At 38.3% G+C, this 18,727-nt stretch overlaps 2 protein-coding genes across 2 annotated transcripts; both read right to left on the bottom strand.

Moving 5' to 3' along the window:
- Positions 1-918: 918 nt before the first annotated feature.
- Positions 919-7,051, bottom strand: LOC103711700 (probable glycerol-3-phosphate dehydrogenase [NAD(+)] 1, cytosolic). The gene is made up of 6 exons (XM_026806442.2): positions 6,544-7,051; positions 5,371-6,048; positions 4,318-4,539; positions 2,172-2,419; positions 1,792-1,931; positions 919-1,391 (listed from the first exon to the last, which is right to left on the bottom strand). Exons 2-6 carry the CDS (start codon positions 6,026-6,028, stop codon positions 1,268-1,270), a joined length of 1,392 nt encoding a protein of 463 aa, XP_026662243.1. The 5' UTR covers positions 6,029-6,048; positions 6,544-7,051; the 3' UTR covers positions 919-1,267.
- A 3,854-nt stretch (positions 7,052-10,905) lies between these two features.
- Positions 10,906-18,288, bottom strand: LOC103711702 (eukaryotic peptide chain release factor subunit 1-3). Its single transcript, XM_039132793.1, has 3 exons — positions 18,235-18,288; positions 11,725-13,181; positions 10,906-11,594 (listed from the first exon to the last, which is right to left on the bottom strand). Exon 2 carries the CDS (start codon positions 13,142-13,144, stop codon positions 11,834-11,836), a length of 1,311 nt encoding a protein of 436 aa, XP_038988721.1. The 5' UTR covers positions 13,145-13,181; positions 18,235-18,288; the 3' UTR covers positions 10,906-11,594; positions 11,725-11,833.
- Between the last annotated feature and the right edge of the window lie 439 nt (positions 18,289-18,727).

The following is an 18,727-nucleotide window of genomic DNA, read 5'->3' as shown; positions in this document are numbered from 1 at the left end:
TAATTTTATATTGCACAAAATGAGATAAATAATTGTTGCTATAATTATTATAATAGTTGATAATATTTTATTTAGATAGAGGTCGATCACAATTTTAATAGGAGCCCATTCTAATGAAAAAATAGCAATTCTATGGTGACTAATAAAAAAGTTACTCTGGTATTTTGCACCAAAACTTCATTAAAATGTCACTTCAAAAAGAAAATACTACACCACCACCTGAGTGTCTTTTTTTTAATGTGATTTTATTTTTACGTTGCTCAAGCATTTCTGAACGAAAAAATGGCCTTTATCGACACCTTGCTTTTGCTATCGGCGAACTTGCCGGCATCCCGCCGGTCGTACTGCTTGGCTACTCCTTTTTTCAGTGTCATCTTGAGCCCAAACTTAGGTTCTCCCCGGCACTCCTTTCAACTCCTCCATTGTCTCAAAGTCTTGCCCCACCATTTGGAAGTGATAGATAATACTGGGGATGGTTCCCACTTCATTATTTGCAAATGAACTTAAATATCTTGGCACAAAAGCAGGATGTCGATATCTAGCACAGCCTACTTGATAGTGCTAAACCATCTGAATGCTACTATACCACCTAGCTAGAACATAGACAATATCCAGGTGCAAGCATCAGATGGCTTGAAAGGCAGTGGAGCAAGTTCTTTACTTGATACACAACTGTGAGCTGAAAAGGATGACTCCAGAGTCCAGACAGAGGGGCATGGAGAAAAGAATCAAGGATGGAGAGCACAGAGCAGGAAACCAAACTACAGAATCCAAGCTACCATCAGTTGGTTTCCTCATGTGAAATTTATCTGCTTTGGTTATATAAAGAGGATTTCTTTGATAGCACCAAAATTGTCTTAAGTGGAACCAAGGAAGCAAGTGGCAAAACTTGTCATTCTTACCAGGAGATGGCATCAATTGATCTGAAACTATTTTCACACATGGCCTTGTACATCATCTTAGATATAAATAAAGAAATTAATTCTCCTCTTACAAACAGCAGTAGCTTTCTATTTGTGCAAACACGATGCATAGGATTTCGATATCGTCTTGAGCTTCAATTGGATGCCTTCTTGTTTACATAACAAATAGAAAGTAAATCAAGCTCGCCTAAATATAGTTCAGAGCGACAGGCAAAGAATTCCTTATTAACTGAATAAAATATGCACTACCAGCTCTAACAAGCTCATCACATATCAAACTAATATTGACAGAATAACAAGGAGGACCAGTTTTCAATTTTTTATTCCTTGATCAACTGATGCTATTAAGGTTGGCCAAGAAGAGATGGTCTGTAGAAGGCATGGCTTTGTGCAATCTCAATCCGTTCACGAGGATCGTTCATGGTTTCGTCTCTTAATGTTTGAAGAATGGCCTGTGTAGAAACTTCCCTGCAGATCCCAAATCAATCATGTAAGTCAAGCCAACGATGATCAACTCAAAGAAGAAACCTGATGGTCATTCAGATCCTAATGAAAATACAAAGCCATCTGATTCAATCATTTCTAGATTGTATGTATTCTTGGTAGAAAAAGAAGCAGTGCAGCTCCCCTCATTATTAGCTCAATGAGGGTGCAAAGAGCAGGATAGACCCACATGACAATTAATCAATCAAAATTTACATCATATTGGTATCCCATGTTGAAGTCTAAAGACGTTTCCTTTCATTTTTAGTCATAAAAGCTAAAGGCAAGAAACATAAAGTTCATGCTGATGTAAGCAAGCTCACAAAACCTCTCAACTACAACAAGAGCTTGAAAAGAGAATCAGGGGGAAAAAATGGAACCTGACCTTTTTATTAGAACTCTGTGGAGTGTTTTGAGGATGGGGCACAGCTCAACTGGAGCAACAGGCTTGTTTTCTTCAGGATGCAACACACTCAAGCTAGGCTGGCTGAGAAGCTCATAAAAAGCATCAACTGCAGAGACGCCCTGAGTGAGAGACAGAATAATGTGAGTTCGTAGGAGGGAATAGATACAAAATAGAGATAAATCATACCAGAACCTTAATTCAGATTTACTGAAACAAGTAAAATATGTCCCTTGGTTGAGCACCAGTTCACCAAATTCAGGTAGTCAAAACTCACAACAACTCGGAACTCCAGTAGTGATTGGGTGCAAATACCTCTGCTTCCCATGAGAATACCAAGGTACCAGGATCAAGAGGCTAACCTGAATCATCCCTTTCCCTTTGATGCTATCACCCATATCAGGGCTCAGCTCCCCTTTTGCTAGCATTTGGCCATACCATGCATTGCGACCTTTTAAAAGAGTTACATAGGTATCAGCTAGCAATGGACCAGCAAGTTTCTCTGGTTGTTCTGCCAATAGATGAGTAATAAATATCATTTCAGAAGTGCAGTGTGCAAAGTACACAGATTTGCTTGTTGCACTCTCATTTGTCAGAGCTGCTACCATCCCTGAAGAAATAAAAACAAACTCATATAAAGCATGATTTCAGGAAGAGATTAGAGCATGCATGCTCAATAGGATAGGTTAATTAAGAAGCGGTCATGAGAAAGTAAGTGTAAAACCATTTTAAATAGCACTGAAATAACATGAACTCATGAATAGTGCTGAAATACCATCATCTTTTGAGCCTTAACCATTACAAACATAACATCATCATGAGAAAGTAAGTGTAAAACCATTTTAAATAGCACTGAAATAACATGAACTCATGAATAGTGCTGAAATACCATCATCTTTTGAGCCTTAACCATTACGATAACCAAAAAAGTACGGAGTTACAAACATAGTTAACTCCATAAACTAAGAAGTGGAAATGAAAAATATATGAACAATAGAGGAAAATTCACAAGAAGTTTCACAACATGTTCCAATCCCAGGGATCAAGCCGATTCACCCAAATGGGAGTGAAATGTTGAACTAGTTCTGAAAGAACCACATACATTTTACGAGTATATTTTTAGAGCAAAATTTTAATAGTTAGAGTTCATAGATTGGATGGAGCCCAATATTACGATAAGCCTAATGATAGCAAAATAATCAATAAATCCATGCCAGACAAATGACTCGCCGAATTTCTCTTAGATCAAAGTAACAGGACTAAACAAAAGAGTAGCATGCAACAGAATAGAAAATAGTTCTCTTTGGTGGACATCATGGATGCATGCATAGAGGCTAACCACTGTTTTTTGATATACATTTTATCTAGGTCTCCAATCTATCCATCTCGTTAATAAATATGGACATGTTCCGCAAATTAATTCCCTCTTCTGGCTCTCCCCATTCTTTCTGACCTTGAATTCCTTCCTTTTGGCAATCAGTAACAGCTTCGTAAACAAATAATCATTCGAGCAGCGAACCTGCACTGCTGAATATATCCATATAATCCACACGATATGACCAAAGTCCTAATCTTAGCTAGTTATTAATGATTCAGGTTGTTCTGGCTCCACATTGTTAACAATAGATAGAATGAAACAAAGGTATAGTTATCACAGTGACTCTAAACATTGGTGTCGGTGCATCATCAGTCTTATAAGCCCATTTTCACTCTATAACATCTTAAATTTGGAAGTAAAGAGAATTTAAATATCACTAACCACAAAACTTATCCAATCTCACTGCATACTCAAGTGATCCTTTTGAAAACCATAACATTTATAATTAGAACAAGTTTGAAACTGACAAACACGAGTCTACAATAATTTCATGCACAACAATAATATAACAGCTGCTCAATGCTCGTTCAGGACAAAATATGGGAGCTATATGAATTCAGGAATCTTTTTGGGGCTTTCACACATTACACTAGAATCACCATAGATTGGCAATCTTTCAGAGAACCACCATAGATGCACGCACGTGCATGCTTCTGTATATTCACATATCCAGTGTATCAATGTCATTATTAAATATTCACCTTCTAAGTCCAAATATAAAACATCTCTTCACCATTCACTTACCTTTTGTTATTTTTCTTCTACCAAGAACCAGATGGTGAGAGATACTGCAGATAAAATAGAGATATGAAAACTATAGGGAGTCAAAACACTGTCTAGGATAACTTTACTAATAGGGAGTCAAAATACAACCCCAATCCTATCTTCTGAAAACCTATATTTAGCAATGCATAAAAGATGACTAGTTGCAGTAGCACTTCCTGTAGCAATAAATAGGGCTGAAGCATAATTTTATAGGTTCTTTTAATTACTTCTGCTTAACAGCGGCAGATTATGTCTTCCCATAATCTATTCCATGACTCCATAATGCACCAGAGAACAATAAAAGATATGAATACTATAGTTTTTTTTTTTTACAAGATGAAATATCAACAAGATATTAAACTTACCAGCACCAATGGCATATACATTTTTCAGACCACCCATAACTTCATGAGTGACGAGATCACCATTATCCCACACAATGAAATGTGGCTGCCTCAAAAACTTAGCAAGAGGTTTCCTCCACTTATCAGATCCACATATTCGAGCATTAGCATATTCCTTGTTATAAATCTCTGAAGCAATGTTTGGGCCCCCGAGATAAAGAATGTTCTCAACTGGAACTCCAGCTGCCAGACATACATTCAAGCTTAGAAAAGATAAGGGGAAAAACAAACTAAAGACCCAAATAGGGATAGTATCTCAAAATTACAAGATATGAAACATTATTTCCGTAAAGGAAAGAATATCAAAACAATGATAAACAGATGGTGTTTAAAGAGATATTTATGTATTAAAAGAAAATTAGTGATGGATATATTACTATGGAAAAAACACAGAAAAATTTTGAGATTGCTAAAACAAGATGACCATCAAATAGGAACGGTAATGTGAAGGTCAACTATGTTTTCCAAATATTGAAACAAACGGTGTCATCTACTTCTTTTACTCACAGCACAGGTAACAAGTAAGAAATCGCAATTGAAAAATTATAATTTATTCAACAATACAATATATGAAAGCACAGGTGGAAACACCAACATTTGGTTCAAAAAAGAAAAAGGAGTGAAAGCTAAGATATATGGATATCATATTCAGTTTTCCTGTCTGGAGAGAAGGTATAGAAATTATATTGAAATTATACAAAATCAAAAATTTGAGAATAACATCGAAGTCAAGTTTTGTAGGTATATACATTTTGTGTTTTGAGATGTCATGGTTCTCTATACAATCAAATATATGTTTGTGTTAAAGACGAACAGCCATAAGAGGAGACAAATGAAGATACATTGAGCAATTGAAGACCTATTTGTGCCTAGTTCATACTTTTCTAGCTAATTCTTGTCAGTTACAACTTGCTTACTTCCAATTAATTGTGGACTCAACAAGTGATGAAGCTAAAAATCCAAAACCCATAACATGGCAATCATAAAACAGTCGAAAGGGGAAAGAGAACATACTTGCACATCTAATCATCTGTGTAGGTGTTACTACCCGTGGGACTGGATCTAAACCTACGTCAATACCCTTCGCCAGAGAGATTATAAGTGGAGCAGTAATTCTCTCCTTCCAGTATCTACTGATCTCCTTAAACACTTCATGGGTCTCTGTGGAAGGCAGACCATTGACTACGATATCAGCATCCCACACTGCCTCCTGCAAATTGGTCACAACCTTCAATGGGCAGAGTGGTGTGTCAATCATGTTCAAGCAGAGACCATCCCTCAAGATCTCATCTGCATACAGTGTCCGATCCCCGAGCCTTGCTTCAACATATTTCAAGTATGCACACCGTCGTATCAAACGCCTTAGAACATCCTCCCTAGAGTTGATTACCTCAAATAGATGCTCTGCTGTCGACCTGTCAACCGATCTCCCGGCCCTTCTCCATATTCTAATCTGGACCTTTTCACGAAAATGACCATAAGCATCTTGCAAGAGCGCAGCAAACACACTGCCCCAGGCACCAGCACCTATGCCGACAATCTTTAACAGATCGCCATCGGACTTGCCGAGAAGGCGACGGAGCTCATCAAGCCTTTCTTCAGCACCACTGGAGCAGTCAATAGATCCGTTCCAGTGAAGAGAACCATGATCCCTTTCAACGCTGCCAACCATCTTCTTTCCAGCACCACACACTAAAAAACTTCAAAATTTGGACTTCCTTATACTTTCTCAGTAATCAAATTCTTTAGATCACAGCAAAAAAAAAAAGAAACAAGGTTCATCCAATACAAATGCTGAAGTTTCTCTATATCTAACAGCTTTCAGCAAACCCTAGTTCTCTAATTCATTGACTCAGCTTTTTGACTTCTATCTAGATATCAGAATTACTTCAGCCTTCGCTAATGTTGTAAAAAGGGGAGGAAAAGCACGCTTCAATCCTCTTCTACCACCCAGAATTCCACAAAACCTTAATTCAACATCAAAAAAACTCACCTCCTCTATGGCATAACCTGTCCCCAAACACTCACAAACCCGTCTTTTTTATGCAGCAGTACCATAAAATTCCTCGCCAAAAATCCAATCTTTCTCCAACGGGTCGACTCCAAAACACTCAAATTTCTCCTACCTACCTTCAAGCGCTTACCAAATCAAAATATAAAAGCCCACAAGTAAACTTAAAAGCTTACCTTTGTGATTGCCGTTAGAGTTTTGGTCATCTACCCCAAACAATAATAAAACACCCGGCTTTCGTGTCGGAGACTCCAAAGCCTGCACTACCCCCACTTGAACTTCTCTAATTCTTTCGCCCAAAGCTCACAGTAACAAGACAAGAAGCCGGCATTGCAGTTGAGCAACAGATGGGCAGTTGGGGCTCCTTCCAGCTCTCTTGGAGACAGGGGAAGGATGGGAACAGGACTCGAGACTTGGAAGCCGAAGCTTTCATTGGGGAAGGGAGGGGAAAGAGCTGCGCTTTTGGGGCGGGTTTCACGAAAGCTGTTAGGACTTTGGAGTTGGATGGAGGCATTAAAGGCTGGTGATGTTGCTACCTTTCCAACGGCCATAAATTGGAGAGCTCTGGGCGCAGCTGTGAGAAGGAAAGACATCTCTGCTGTAATGAGTTGTTGCCACTCTCACACAAAGAGAAGTGTTTGTTGGTATTGGGCCCTTGGAAGAGTTTCTTTGGGACTACATGGCAGCTGGCAAAAGTATGGCATTGTAGGAGTATGGCATGACCACCTTTTTCTTTTTCTTTTCTTTTTTTTTTTTTTTTTTTTTTGAGTAGTGAACACCAAATATGTTCATCTCTATTATGTTTTTTTTTTTTTGCTAAAAAAAGGGGTAGAGAGGAGGAAGGGACAAGCCCACCCCTGCGTAGCAGCCCCCACTGGACCCCCGCCCCGCCAGGAGAATGTTTGATGCGGGCAGAAATGGCCGTGTGTTGGGCACCCCGACCGGTTTTACTCATACCCTCCCCACCTGTGGGCCCGGCTCAGCTACTCCTCTGAGCTCTGGCTCGAGTCCCACATGTGAGTACGTCACACCCGACACCACCTCGGCTACTAGCGGTTCAAGAGCGGTCCTACACCACAAGTCCAAGCAGTAGCCAAAGTAGTGAGCTCCGGTCCACAATTTAATCGTCGCCGCAGCGATTCGAACTTGGGACCTTGTGGTTAGAATTGCTGCCGAGTACCACTAGGCTACCACCTTGGTGGCCATCTCTATTATGTCTAGTGTCAAAATTTAGGGATGAAAGGGAGAGATCCAGTTTTAAATCACAGACTGGTCATGTATTGGTAATGGTCTATTATGATTGAGTAGGGCCTAGTATTGATGTGTTACCGAAATAAGTAGCTTTTGCTTAATGATCGGCTGTTTTGTGATATATAGACAATCGATGATGTAGAACTAAACCTCTTCTATGCCATCTTCAATTAAAAAGGATCTAGATTCAGTTTAATGTGCCAAGTTGACATAGTGGATAAATGCTTTGAGAAGTTGGATTTTGTATTTACTTGTTATGGAGGTATGTCATGGCACATACTTATTGCTTACACTCAAATTTGTTATGAAAGATCCCAATAATCAAGGCTTTATGGTCTGTTATGCATGGTTGGACTCTAAACACTTGCATTATAACAATAGCAGATGGAGCTTTGCTTTGATTCAATTTGATGCATGCTATCTGAAAGAACAACAATCGCATTGGTAGCCAAGTAACTCATCTTGCAATGAGCTCTCTCATAAGCAGAACTTTCGCTGGAACCGGTAAAAGCATCAAGGATTGTTTTTAAGTTGTTTCTTGCTTTTTGAGATTAGTCCTAGCAAACTTTTGTTGCTAATTCTCAGTATTTTCATAAAAAAAATATTGGCTGGTAGAGGCTAATACACAGCACATGACCCTTTTATTGTTAATGTGGGTCATCGAAGGAACAATGCAGTCCCATGAAAATCGTTTGCTAAGTAGTGTATTTTCTAGCCATCATTCTTTATTACTTGGCTCGAAATTATATTTCGCAGACTGTACATAAGAGTCTCCAACAGGATAAGCTTGTTTTCAGCAGCACTCCAAGAGAAAATATTGTGGCAATCTGATATTTTCATATAGATCTAGGAGTTGGTACAGATACTGTGACAATTTGAATATCTGGAAATATATCCAAAAAAATTTCTCAAAAGAAAAAAAAAAACAAAAATTTGAAACAAGAAACGAAGTGAAAAGGTCTTCCAGAACGCTGCTTTTAACTACAAATCTTTATGTGACTACCCCCCAATTCAATATTGGCCAGCATTGCACAACCAACCTTGACCTTCTGGTGGAGAATTGTCATAAATTATTTCAAGACTGCATTTCTCCTTCAAAGACGAGATTTCTCTCTTCTGAGTAGCATTGTTTGCGTTTGATGATGTTGATGTCTATCACTAACATATCAACCTGGCCATCGTGACAGCAACAGCTAAAAATTGATATCTGTGAAATGGAAAATGCAAGTCAGCATTGGAGTTAGCAAGGTGGTCTATTGTGATGACATGAAAAGAATGGAGAGGAAAAGAATTTTGTGCGAGTATTCAGAACTGATGGAGTCAGAATAAAAAAAAACTTTAACAAAAAAAAGAGAAATAAAATTTGTTAGCATGAAGTATGTGCAAAAATGACAAATAAGGTTTGATTAGAAGATTGTGACAGAAAAACAAAGAACACTTGGGTAAAACAAACAGAATAGTAGTTTACTTCCAGTCCAGTCTTAGCATTTCACATCATTGTCTGTTGAACAGGCAATTCAATAAACAATGACAGGCTTCCATTGACATCCCATAGTCTCATGTGATATCAACATATGTTCTATTCTACAACTCTATACATAGCATATAATTACTAATTTGCTGGAAGTCCAGCTACATTGAGGATATTAGCATCAAATTTCTCTGTCACATGGATTAAATCTGGTTAAATTCAAAGCACGGGACCTCTGCAATAACTGATGAGATGTGCCCACCAACTTAATCATCCAACCAACTGCTTCAGTTTATTCTGATCCACTTGTCTGCCTGTTGCTGTAGATTGAGATAGATGCCTGATGAATGGAGCTCACAGGACAAGCGGCTGTGATTGGCGGCGTACCCTGTACGGTCGGGTCAATGTCATGGTGTAATGATTCAGCGAGATTTGCGCAAGCCATTGATGAGGTTATGGGCTGTATGAACTGGTGATTTAGTTATGGCCGTATGATTAGCAGCCTTATTGAGCCTGTTTGAGGAGGGATTCTTCCCATGTTGTGACTGGCCTGCTAGCCTTGAAAAATAAAGATCAAAAAGAAAAAGAATTACACCAGCCACGAGACAAATGAAGATTATATAACAATTTGAAAACCCAAGAAGCCATGCATATATATTTTGTTCATGGCCGACAGCAAAAGAAAGAAGCCAACATGAACATCTTGTTTTTTTATTCTTGTTTGTTTTTGCTTACTCTTTATGCTTTTCTTGTGCAACTTGGGGATGAACATGAACATGTAATTTTTTATATATATAGACAATTTTCAGTTGTTTAAATTCTTTCAAACATCATAAATGTTTATATATTTTAAGAAAACCATGCCCGCGCCCGCCTACATGGCTGTACATTATAACGTCACCGCGTCATGCTTTGCTTGCTGGCCAACAACAGTCACGGACGACACCATGGTGCTCCAACTATACCCCGTTACACCTATCAACGCCTTACCGATCACGAGAACGGTATACGCCGTGCGCCTCAAGCAGGCTCTAGCTGTGCGCCATCTGTCTAAAATCTATATCCTCCAATGATGAGAATGGACCATACCTCCGCCACTTGGGCACCTCTATGGAAACTATAAATAGCCCCATCAGGTAATGCCTAAGGAACTTTTGGACCAACTAAGATCCATCCAAACTTGAGTGTCGAAGGATCCTCACCAGAATCACCGGTGAGGCTTTGTGCAGGTACACCGTCGCGTGCTTAGAACTTTTTTTCTTTTCTTTTTTCCTTCCCTCCAGGATTCTGCCAGTGTCATTTAGGGTGTATAACAATTGCTTAACTAACAACAAGCCTCCCACACAAACCTAAAGAAACAGAGTTACAACCCTAGGTGGATTAAATTTTCTGCAGCCTCTGTAGCCGGGGTACTTGGCAGGATTGGCTTTTCCCATGTCTATCCAAAAGCACCAATACAAGGGAACAGCCACAAGTTATACATATAACCAGACGGTATCAGGTTGCAGCTAGCATTAGTCATGAAGGCATTCAACAAACACTCACCACAAAAACCAGATTGTATAGAACTAATGGAATGTTTCACTTTGCAGAGCATCTGAGATCAAGAGCGTACACCTCGGCCTCTACGCTCTAGTGGTGAAAGTGCTGCATGTCAAATTAACCTCCATACACCTGCTAACCTGTTTAGTTGTACTACCATCCCCCCAAGCACTTCTTAGATTTGTCCACAGCCAATACCAGATATTACGCTCAAAAACATCTAACAGAATAAAGTTCATGTTGCACTCAAGTTTGATGGAATACTTGCACGCCATTGGTCATAGCAGCTGTCAAACAGATAACAGCAACATTTTGTATTCAAAGCATTTAAATATGTTCCACAACAAAGTTAACATTTACATGAGTAGTAGATAAGAACTAGGCATTCGATCTTCCAAAAGGGAAATGCTGATATCCAGTGTCACTCATTACCTTTCGTTCTGGTCGGTGATCAGGAATGCTCGACATGCCACTGCTTAAAAGGAGATACACATTGATCATTGACAGATTTCCTACAGATTAGCAAACCAAGATTCCTAAACATTGAGCCAACAGAAAACAATCTGTTGCTCAATACGCTGCCGCCCATTTATAGAGTCTGACTTGTGCTGATGACAAAAGTTGAATTCCAACGTTTCAAGTGACATCATAGACTGCCAAGGATTCTAAGACAACAAAAATAAGCAGCACAAACAAGCACACATACTCGAGAATAGGTTCTACCATGACAAACCAACTGCAATTGTTTCAGTTGTAATAAGAACAGCCAGGAAACTCTTCAAAGCAGGCACGCCTGCCACAGAGTAAAGCCATTATTTCTAGTTGCAAGGACCTAACAAAGCACTAATAAACCTCCAAGATCTCAGCATCAGGCAGCTGAGATATCTTCAATTTTCCATATCATATTGTCATGCCAGTCAATGAAATGCTCCATCCCGATCACTGTGAAACTGTTCTTTGCTCCTGAAAACAAAAATAAAATCACTTATTAGCAAAATGAAGATCAACGAGAAGTGTGAATCCCAAAACATAAGAAAATGATAAGTAAATGCAAATGTTTTGAAGTTAGTAGCAATAGAAAGAAGGCACAAACCCATAAATTTTTTTCTGAAGATGTGCAGCCCCCGAGGAGCATGTCCGGTCACAGGAAGGGCCAGCACAGGCTCCTCCTGGACCGGATCCAGTTCAAGGTTGGCTGATTGCTATTCAGAATCTTCATAGTATTCTCCATCAGACAGCTCATCAAAAGCCCTTATATCTAGCTGATAGCGAAGGATCCCACCAATGCCACCAAAACCCCTGCAAAACTGAGAGCCCTCTTGAGATTTGTTGGTAACGAACTCGAGGGAGCACCCAAAACGCTTGTACTCATTAGCAAACCACTCCAAGAGAGGCATCTTCTCTTGCACTTCCAGCTCTGCAGATGTTGCAGGATCTCGAAAGTTGTCCTGATCTGCTTCTTGATCCTTGTTCAAATGCTTGATAATGATTTCACCACTAGTACTGTGCTTTAGCACATATCTGTTGATATCCAAATTTTCCCACACAATCAGGATCTCAACAGCACCCATTTCAAGAGCTTTCAGTGTATCATCCACACCAAATATATATTTTCCAGTGTCCTGGCTTATTTCCTCAAAATACTTTCCTATCAACTTCTTTTCCTGTATGAACTTGACATTTGATAGAATCTCTGCTGACAATTCAATGGCCTGATTGAAGCCATTCTCACCTCCATATGAGACATCAACCACATTGAGAATCTTAGCTTGTAGGCGAGGATCAAACATGTCGGACTGACTCAACTCTGTTTTGAAATCAGCAGAACCCGCCAAAATCAATCCAGCAACATTTGGCTGACTTGTGGAAGCATTGATAAAGAATTGTGTAGCAAGTTCAGCTGTCTTGCGGACATAGTTATGGCGCTTCTCCATACGGAGGCGAGCAAATCGCAATGCTGACTGCCCTCCTCTTCCGTGCTTCTTTGGAAGATCCACAGTGAACTTGTGAAGCACTTCACGAGTATTGCCACTTAAAGTGCCAAAAAGAGCTCCATTTCCATCCATTATGATGAAACCAAACTTGTCATCAGATTCCAGAAGCTCACTCAACGCCTCAGTATGAAACTTGTTATCACAGAGATACAGTGATGCATTAATGGGCTTGAACGGCTCAAAATCTATGGTGACCTTCTTTTCTTTGCCATCTTCGGTAACAATGGTTCCTGTGTATAGAACTAGTCCATTGGGAGGAACCTTGTTGTAAAGCTTCAACCGCTGCTGCGCAGAAGTAATGGCAGCCAATACAGACTGCCGGTTGACTCTGCTCTTAATGTTAGAGGCAGTTCCATATTCATCACCCAACATTTTAGCAACTCGAGCAATTTGATCACGAGGTGGCATGATCAAAGATATCATGCTAGTGCCATTACCTCTTGCAGCTTCTAATGCCTTGATTAATTTCTTAACCTTCCATATCTCAATGTTCTTATCAGTTTCATGACCATCAGCCATTTTAAGAAAGCTCACAGCACAAAGGACAGAGATCTACCTGCATAAACATATTATCCGCAAACATATATGTTAAGAAACCACATTATAAACAGAATAATAAATTATAGCGCATGCAACTTAGAGAAGCATATATTTCTGAGAACAACAGCAGACCCAAAAGATTATATGCCTAGGCCACATGATGTTCACATTTTGAAAATGTTGGAAAGCACATGATACATGGCACGAAATATGTGATAACATGATGAAGACAAAATTGGAACGGTGATACACCCACACCCAATAGTGACAGCATGTGTCATGATATTGATAATTTGATTTAACATACCACTGCTTCAGAGAACATAATTAAGTAGAAGCCTTAATTACTTAGGATCATTAAATCCAGGTCTGCCATGGATCTTTGACCATTTAATAATAAGACCAAGACGACATTATACATGGGGCCGAGATCTTTCTAACCTAGTTGCGTGACCATTGACAAATAGATTGGTCTCAATCAAAATGAGATATATTCCAGCTTCATACGACCTGTTTGTAATTCTGATAAACTAGGAGGCTTTTGCAAAGGAACTTAATTAAAAAATAATCATATCCAAAGGGACTGGCATTAGATAGTATATTATAACTCATACACCGACACCCCCTTTCCCTCTTTAACAAAGTACATCAAATTAAACTCGACGCTTATTCTCTAGTGTCAGCAAGTGTAGATCGATATGAATGGTGAGTGAAAACAGCTTTAAGCCAAACATAATCCTCCAGAAATATCAAATAACATCAGATATATCAGAATTCATGGACTACTGAGTCATTAAACAGGTAACATGAACCTTGGCTATTCTTGAGTAATTACTTCTCAGTCAATTCCGCATAAAAAATTCCTGCCTTTGAATAGGTGTCAGGTCATATAGCAGAGAATCGTTCTGAAATATTCTTTGCTCAATCACAGCATAGTTAAGTGGGAAATTAATTACTTGAAAAGTTTTCTTAGGACAATCGTATTTAGTTATACAAGTATGGAGAGGATAAAAATATATAGCACATCAAATGAAAGATGCAGCAGAAATGAACTCCAAAAGTGTACCGATCAATGTGCCAGATAATGTTACTGATAAAATCTTTTTGTAAGTACCGAAGCTACATGTATTTCGTGATAATGATGTCGTGGATGCATAACAAGCACCCAGGCTATTTTTGATTGCCAAGAAAATGAAATAAAAAGAAAAGTACATTATTGCAAGAAAAGAAAAGAAAATCAATTGGATAACTTTGCACGTTTGAGATACGAGAATTAGGAAGAAACTTATGAAGAAAGTGGCTAAGATATGGTTAAAATTTTTCTTGATCGCCTTCTCTTTTCATTATTTCTTTCCAAAACACTGCATTTAGGAGAACAAAGATTTTAAGACTCTTAGGGAGAAAAAATGCCCTTTATTTTAACTATGTTTTTCTCTTCCTAAAATGCCCTTTTTTAACTACGTTTTTCTCTTCCTGACTTTTCTTTTGTTGTCAAACAACGGAAAAGAAGATTCCCTCATTTTCTCAGCAACCAACCCAGAACCTAAGAGATAATGATTTGGTAAATTTAGGACTAAAATAAGTAAATAACTAACAAACTAGAAAAAGATTAGATGTTGCATCAATAGAACAAAGTGATCATTACCTATTGGCATGTTTAGTCTTGAAGGTTGTGCATGGGGAGGGAAAAGTTGTTGGTCAATATGGCCAAAAATATAAACAAAAGGAGCTAGGGCATTCCTAAAGTCGAGATACAGCAATAGGCTTGTTGGCCATGAATACTCCATAGAAACTTCATACATGCCGAACTAAATTGTGAAAGAAATTCGCTTGCATTTTCTCCATTAGGTCCTTCCCAAAAATTGTACTGCCGATCTGTGTTGTGCAGCTATCTTGTCCTTCAGCCCCAATATCCTTAAGCACACCTCAAACTTCTTTGTGAACCATAAAAACCACTGCTTTGAGTTGACCTTCTTTTAGAAACAACAAGATGATGGAAAACTAAAATATATTGCAAACAACCTTTTACTTTAGTGAAATTAAGTTAAGCAAAGTAATTTAGAATCATATGTGTTAGGGACCAGATTTTATGTCAACCCAAAATTAATCTTGATCTAAAAGAGATCTTCAAAATACAAGAAAATATTTTAAATTAAAAGAAGAATACAGAACAGCAAAACTCAGTTTAATGTTTCAAAGCAAATAATTGAAGTATGGCTGACAATTTTTGGAGCAAACCACGAGAGAGTAATAATCCTTTTATTGAATCAGTTTCTAGAATTCGAGCATATGGAAAGGCAAGCCCTATATTATATTTCACATTCTACTAGTCAGAATATCAACTTCTAATCGGTTAGTAATTTTTTGTGAGATAATAAAACAAACAAGAGAGAACAAGACAATCCACATGGCTAGTATTCTTAATCTTCAAATTCTTTTCCAGGATGACCACATTCCTAACAGAAATAAAATCCATGAGCCTAACTATGCTAATAAAATTGCTAAATTAACTCAGTAAGGAACTTCTCCAGCCAATAGCTCTCAGCTGAACCTCACCCGTGCATTTCATTTACCCATATTGACAATTCTGTACTTACAAGAAACCCTTGATATCTTTAAGAAAAGAAGTTCGAAGAAAAGATCAAATCAAAGCCCAATTTCAAGATGGCCTAACCAGGAAACTGCATGCTTGCTGGCATGATCGGATGAAGGCACAATGAGCTTTAGAGATCTTCAGGATTCAAATCTGTTCAAAGCTTCCGACCATTTATATATTCCCTCTTTTCAAGATTTTCAAACCTTGTTCAATTTTTCTTAGTGGATCATGGATGTGAATTGAGTCTTCCTTCTAATATCGCCAAAAGGCTAATAATGTTGGACCCACCAGATATTCAGAAAAGCAGGAAAATAACTTGAATTTTCTTGTCCCAGATGCAGAGCTGAATTTTCTTCAAAAAATACCAACAAATGGCTCCAACTGGCTTATAACTGGCCCCTTGAAGCCACTAAGTCATAAGGAAAAACCTGCTTTCCAGCAACTACAATCTTAAGTACCCAACTATAGAGCAAATCACAGTAGCATGTAAGCCATCAAAAAAAAAAAAACAAGATCAATAAATTTCACATGATTCTAATCATGACAACGACCTTCCAGCAAAAAAGCTGTAGCATTCTCATCAACTCGACAGGAAAATTCCAATATGCAATCTCACCAACCAAACACAATCTTTCACAGCACACACACACCCCCCCCCCCCCCCCCGGTTTCTGACCTCAACCATGTGGGCACCATACTTACTGATTATACATTTGGGGAATAAACATCAAAACAACCATTAAAAAAGATTGAAAACATATTATCATCAGAGCCACATGCAAATAAACTTGTTGACTTTCTGAGACTTATGAACAAAATCCAAGCAAAAAAAAAATCAGACAAACCATAGCACAAAATAATGCTGATTTCTAAAGAAGTTTAGCAATCCAATCAAATCTAAGTTCTTCTCTTTCTCTCTCTCTCTCTCTCTATCTCTCTCTCTTTGGGGGCGGACGGGGCGGGGGGTTGGGAGAGAGCGGAGAATAACTCCGATACATGCTCATAGATCAAAGGAAAAATCAGATCAAAATGAAACATATTGAAATGTAAACTTAATTAGTTCTACAAAAATAAAAAGAATGCGAACAAAATTCTTTTAGGCAACCATTGTTTCTCACACTTTGGCTGATTAAAACAATCATACTGAATTAATAGGATCAAACTTCACTAGATGACATTAAATTTATATGACATGGCCACGACAAAGGGCTGGTCAAACCCTATAAACCATGTTCGCTATTGTCTAACAAAGGTATGCCAATGGCTTCGATCAGGCTGATCATATTTAGCTGGAAAACCAGTTTCCTCACAGACATAATTTGAAGCACGAAACTAGGGTTGAAAACAGATTGGATATTAGTTTTTATCCATATCTGCATTTGTTTTTGTTTGGCGAATGTGGATGTTAGTTGGATACAAAAATTCATGAGTACAGATATTGAAAGTACGATATTGAAAGTAGATTGGATGTTTGGTTTTAGATGGAAATGGATACAAATCGAATATTGAAAATACGATTTCAAATACAGATTTTTATCAGATAGTCAAACTTTATGACCAAAAAATCAAAGATATTACTAAGTGGAAGATAACTCAAGTTACTAACATATTAATATGTCACTTAGTTTCCTTAAAAGTTCATGGGTGCTATATAAGATTAAATAGGATTACAGATAGAATTGGATATTCGGATGTGGATCAAATAATTGTCGATCCGTATCCTTATCGATTTTCCGTTGATATGGATATAGATATGGATACAACTATTAGTTGAATGCCCAAATTTATATCCATATCCCAATATATTTGGACACCAAGATGGATCAGATACTGTCTAGTCCACTTTCACCCCTGCATGTAACTTTGCAGAAAAATACAAAAAACATGCAATCCTTTTAAAGAGAACAACATGTACACTAATAAATCTCATACATTTTGAATTTTTTCCCTCGAGTTCACAATCAATAACCATGTCCACAAAATCTTGTGAGACTATATCACATTTAAGCAGATTGAGATCATATAAGGACATCGCCACAGAGGGACTGACCTACCACAAAGAGACTGACCTACCGGTTCCCTTTCCCTTAGGGTTCTATAAACCAATCCCACGCAAACCAACAAAATCAAAAGGAAAACAGCACAAAATAGACAGAAATTCCAAACAAAAATCAAAAACCCTGTAGTATAAGAGTCACATCTACGATTTCCATTGCAAAGAAAAGAAAGTAAAAGCAATCAAGAATTATGATACATACTCATGGATCTAAACCAAAATCAGGAGCAATCTAAAGAGAAATCCAGATCAAAGAAACAACAGATTGAGATCAGAACAAAGAGAAACAGATTAAAACAAAACAAACAAAATTCATCCATCAGCTGATAGCCAAAAAAAATCAAACGAATACTACCACCAATTAGAGGAATTTGAAAAAGAAAAAAAAAACGGAGAAAAGAGAGCGAAAGGGATGACCTAAGAGGGCTGCAGCGATCCCCCGTCCCGGCTCAATATTCCGCCGGAACCCACGAAGCGAGATATTTATAGCGGGCAGAGGTGCGACGCGTCCTTGCAGGCGTTACCGTGGCCCTCACAGCCGTTTGATTTTCGATCCTACGGTTGAAGTTTTTATCCTTATTAAAATCTAAGAATGTTAAAATAATATTACTTTTTATCAAACAATTAGTGCCGTAGTCCCGTACTAGGTTTGGATTTCGGGATTTGGCGTAGCCGCGTATGCCATTAATATTATTTTAGAAACCAATGCTTCGGTGCCCAGCTATTTTACCAAACGAGTTCACTGCCACGTGTCACCATGCACGAAACGGACCCCGACGACCGAACCAGCTGTGGCATGAATTTCTTCTTCTTCTTTTTTTTTTTTTTTTTTTAATGGATTGGGTTGGTGAAAAGGTTGGGCCTCATAGGAATATTCATATTTTAGTATATCGCTGGTTGTCATCTCGTT

The sequence above is a fragment of the Phoenix dactylifera genome, chromosome 13, assembly GCF_009389715.1.
Source record: "Phoenix dactylifera cultivar Barhee BC4 chromosome 13, palm_55x_up_171113_PBpolish2nd_filt_p, whole genome shotgun sequence".
NCBI classification, from domain to species: Eukaryota; Viridiplantae; Streptophyta; class Magnoliopsida; order Arecales; family Arecaceae; genus Phoenix; species Phoenix dactylifera.
Note: the sequence above shows the minus strand (reverse complement) of the source record. Positions and strands in the feature narration are given on the sequence as shown.

Bases quoted from the DNA above. Each gene is read 5' to 3' on its own strand.
- LOC103711700 (XM_026806442.2), bottom strand. From the start codon at position 6,028: ATGGTTGGCAGCGTTGAAAGGGATCATGGTTCTCTTCACTGGAACGGA. The intron at 4,540-5,370 runs GTATGTTCTCTT...TATGTCTGGCAG, and splicing joins ACAGATGATTAGATGTGCAA to CTGGAGTTCCAGTTGAGAAC. The intron at 1,392-1,791 runs GTCAGGTTCCAT...TGGGATCTGCAG, and splicing joins CACAGAGTTCTAATAAAAAG to GGAAGTTTCTACACAGGCCA.
- LOC103711702 (XM_039132793.1), bottom strand. From the start codon at position 13,144: ATGGCTGATGGTCATGAAACTGATAAGAACATTGAGATATGGAAGGTT.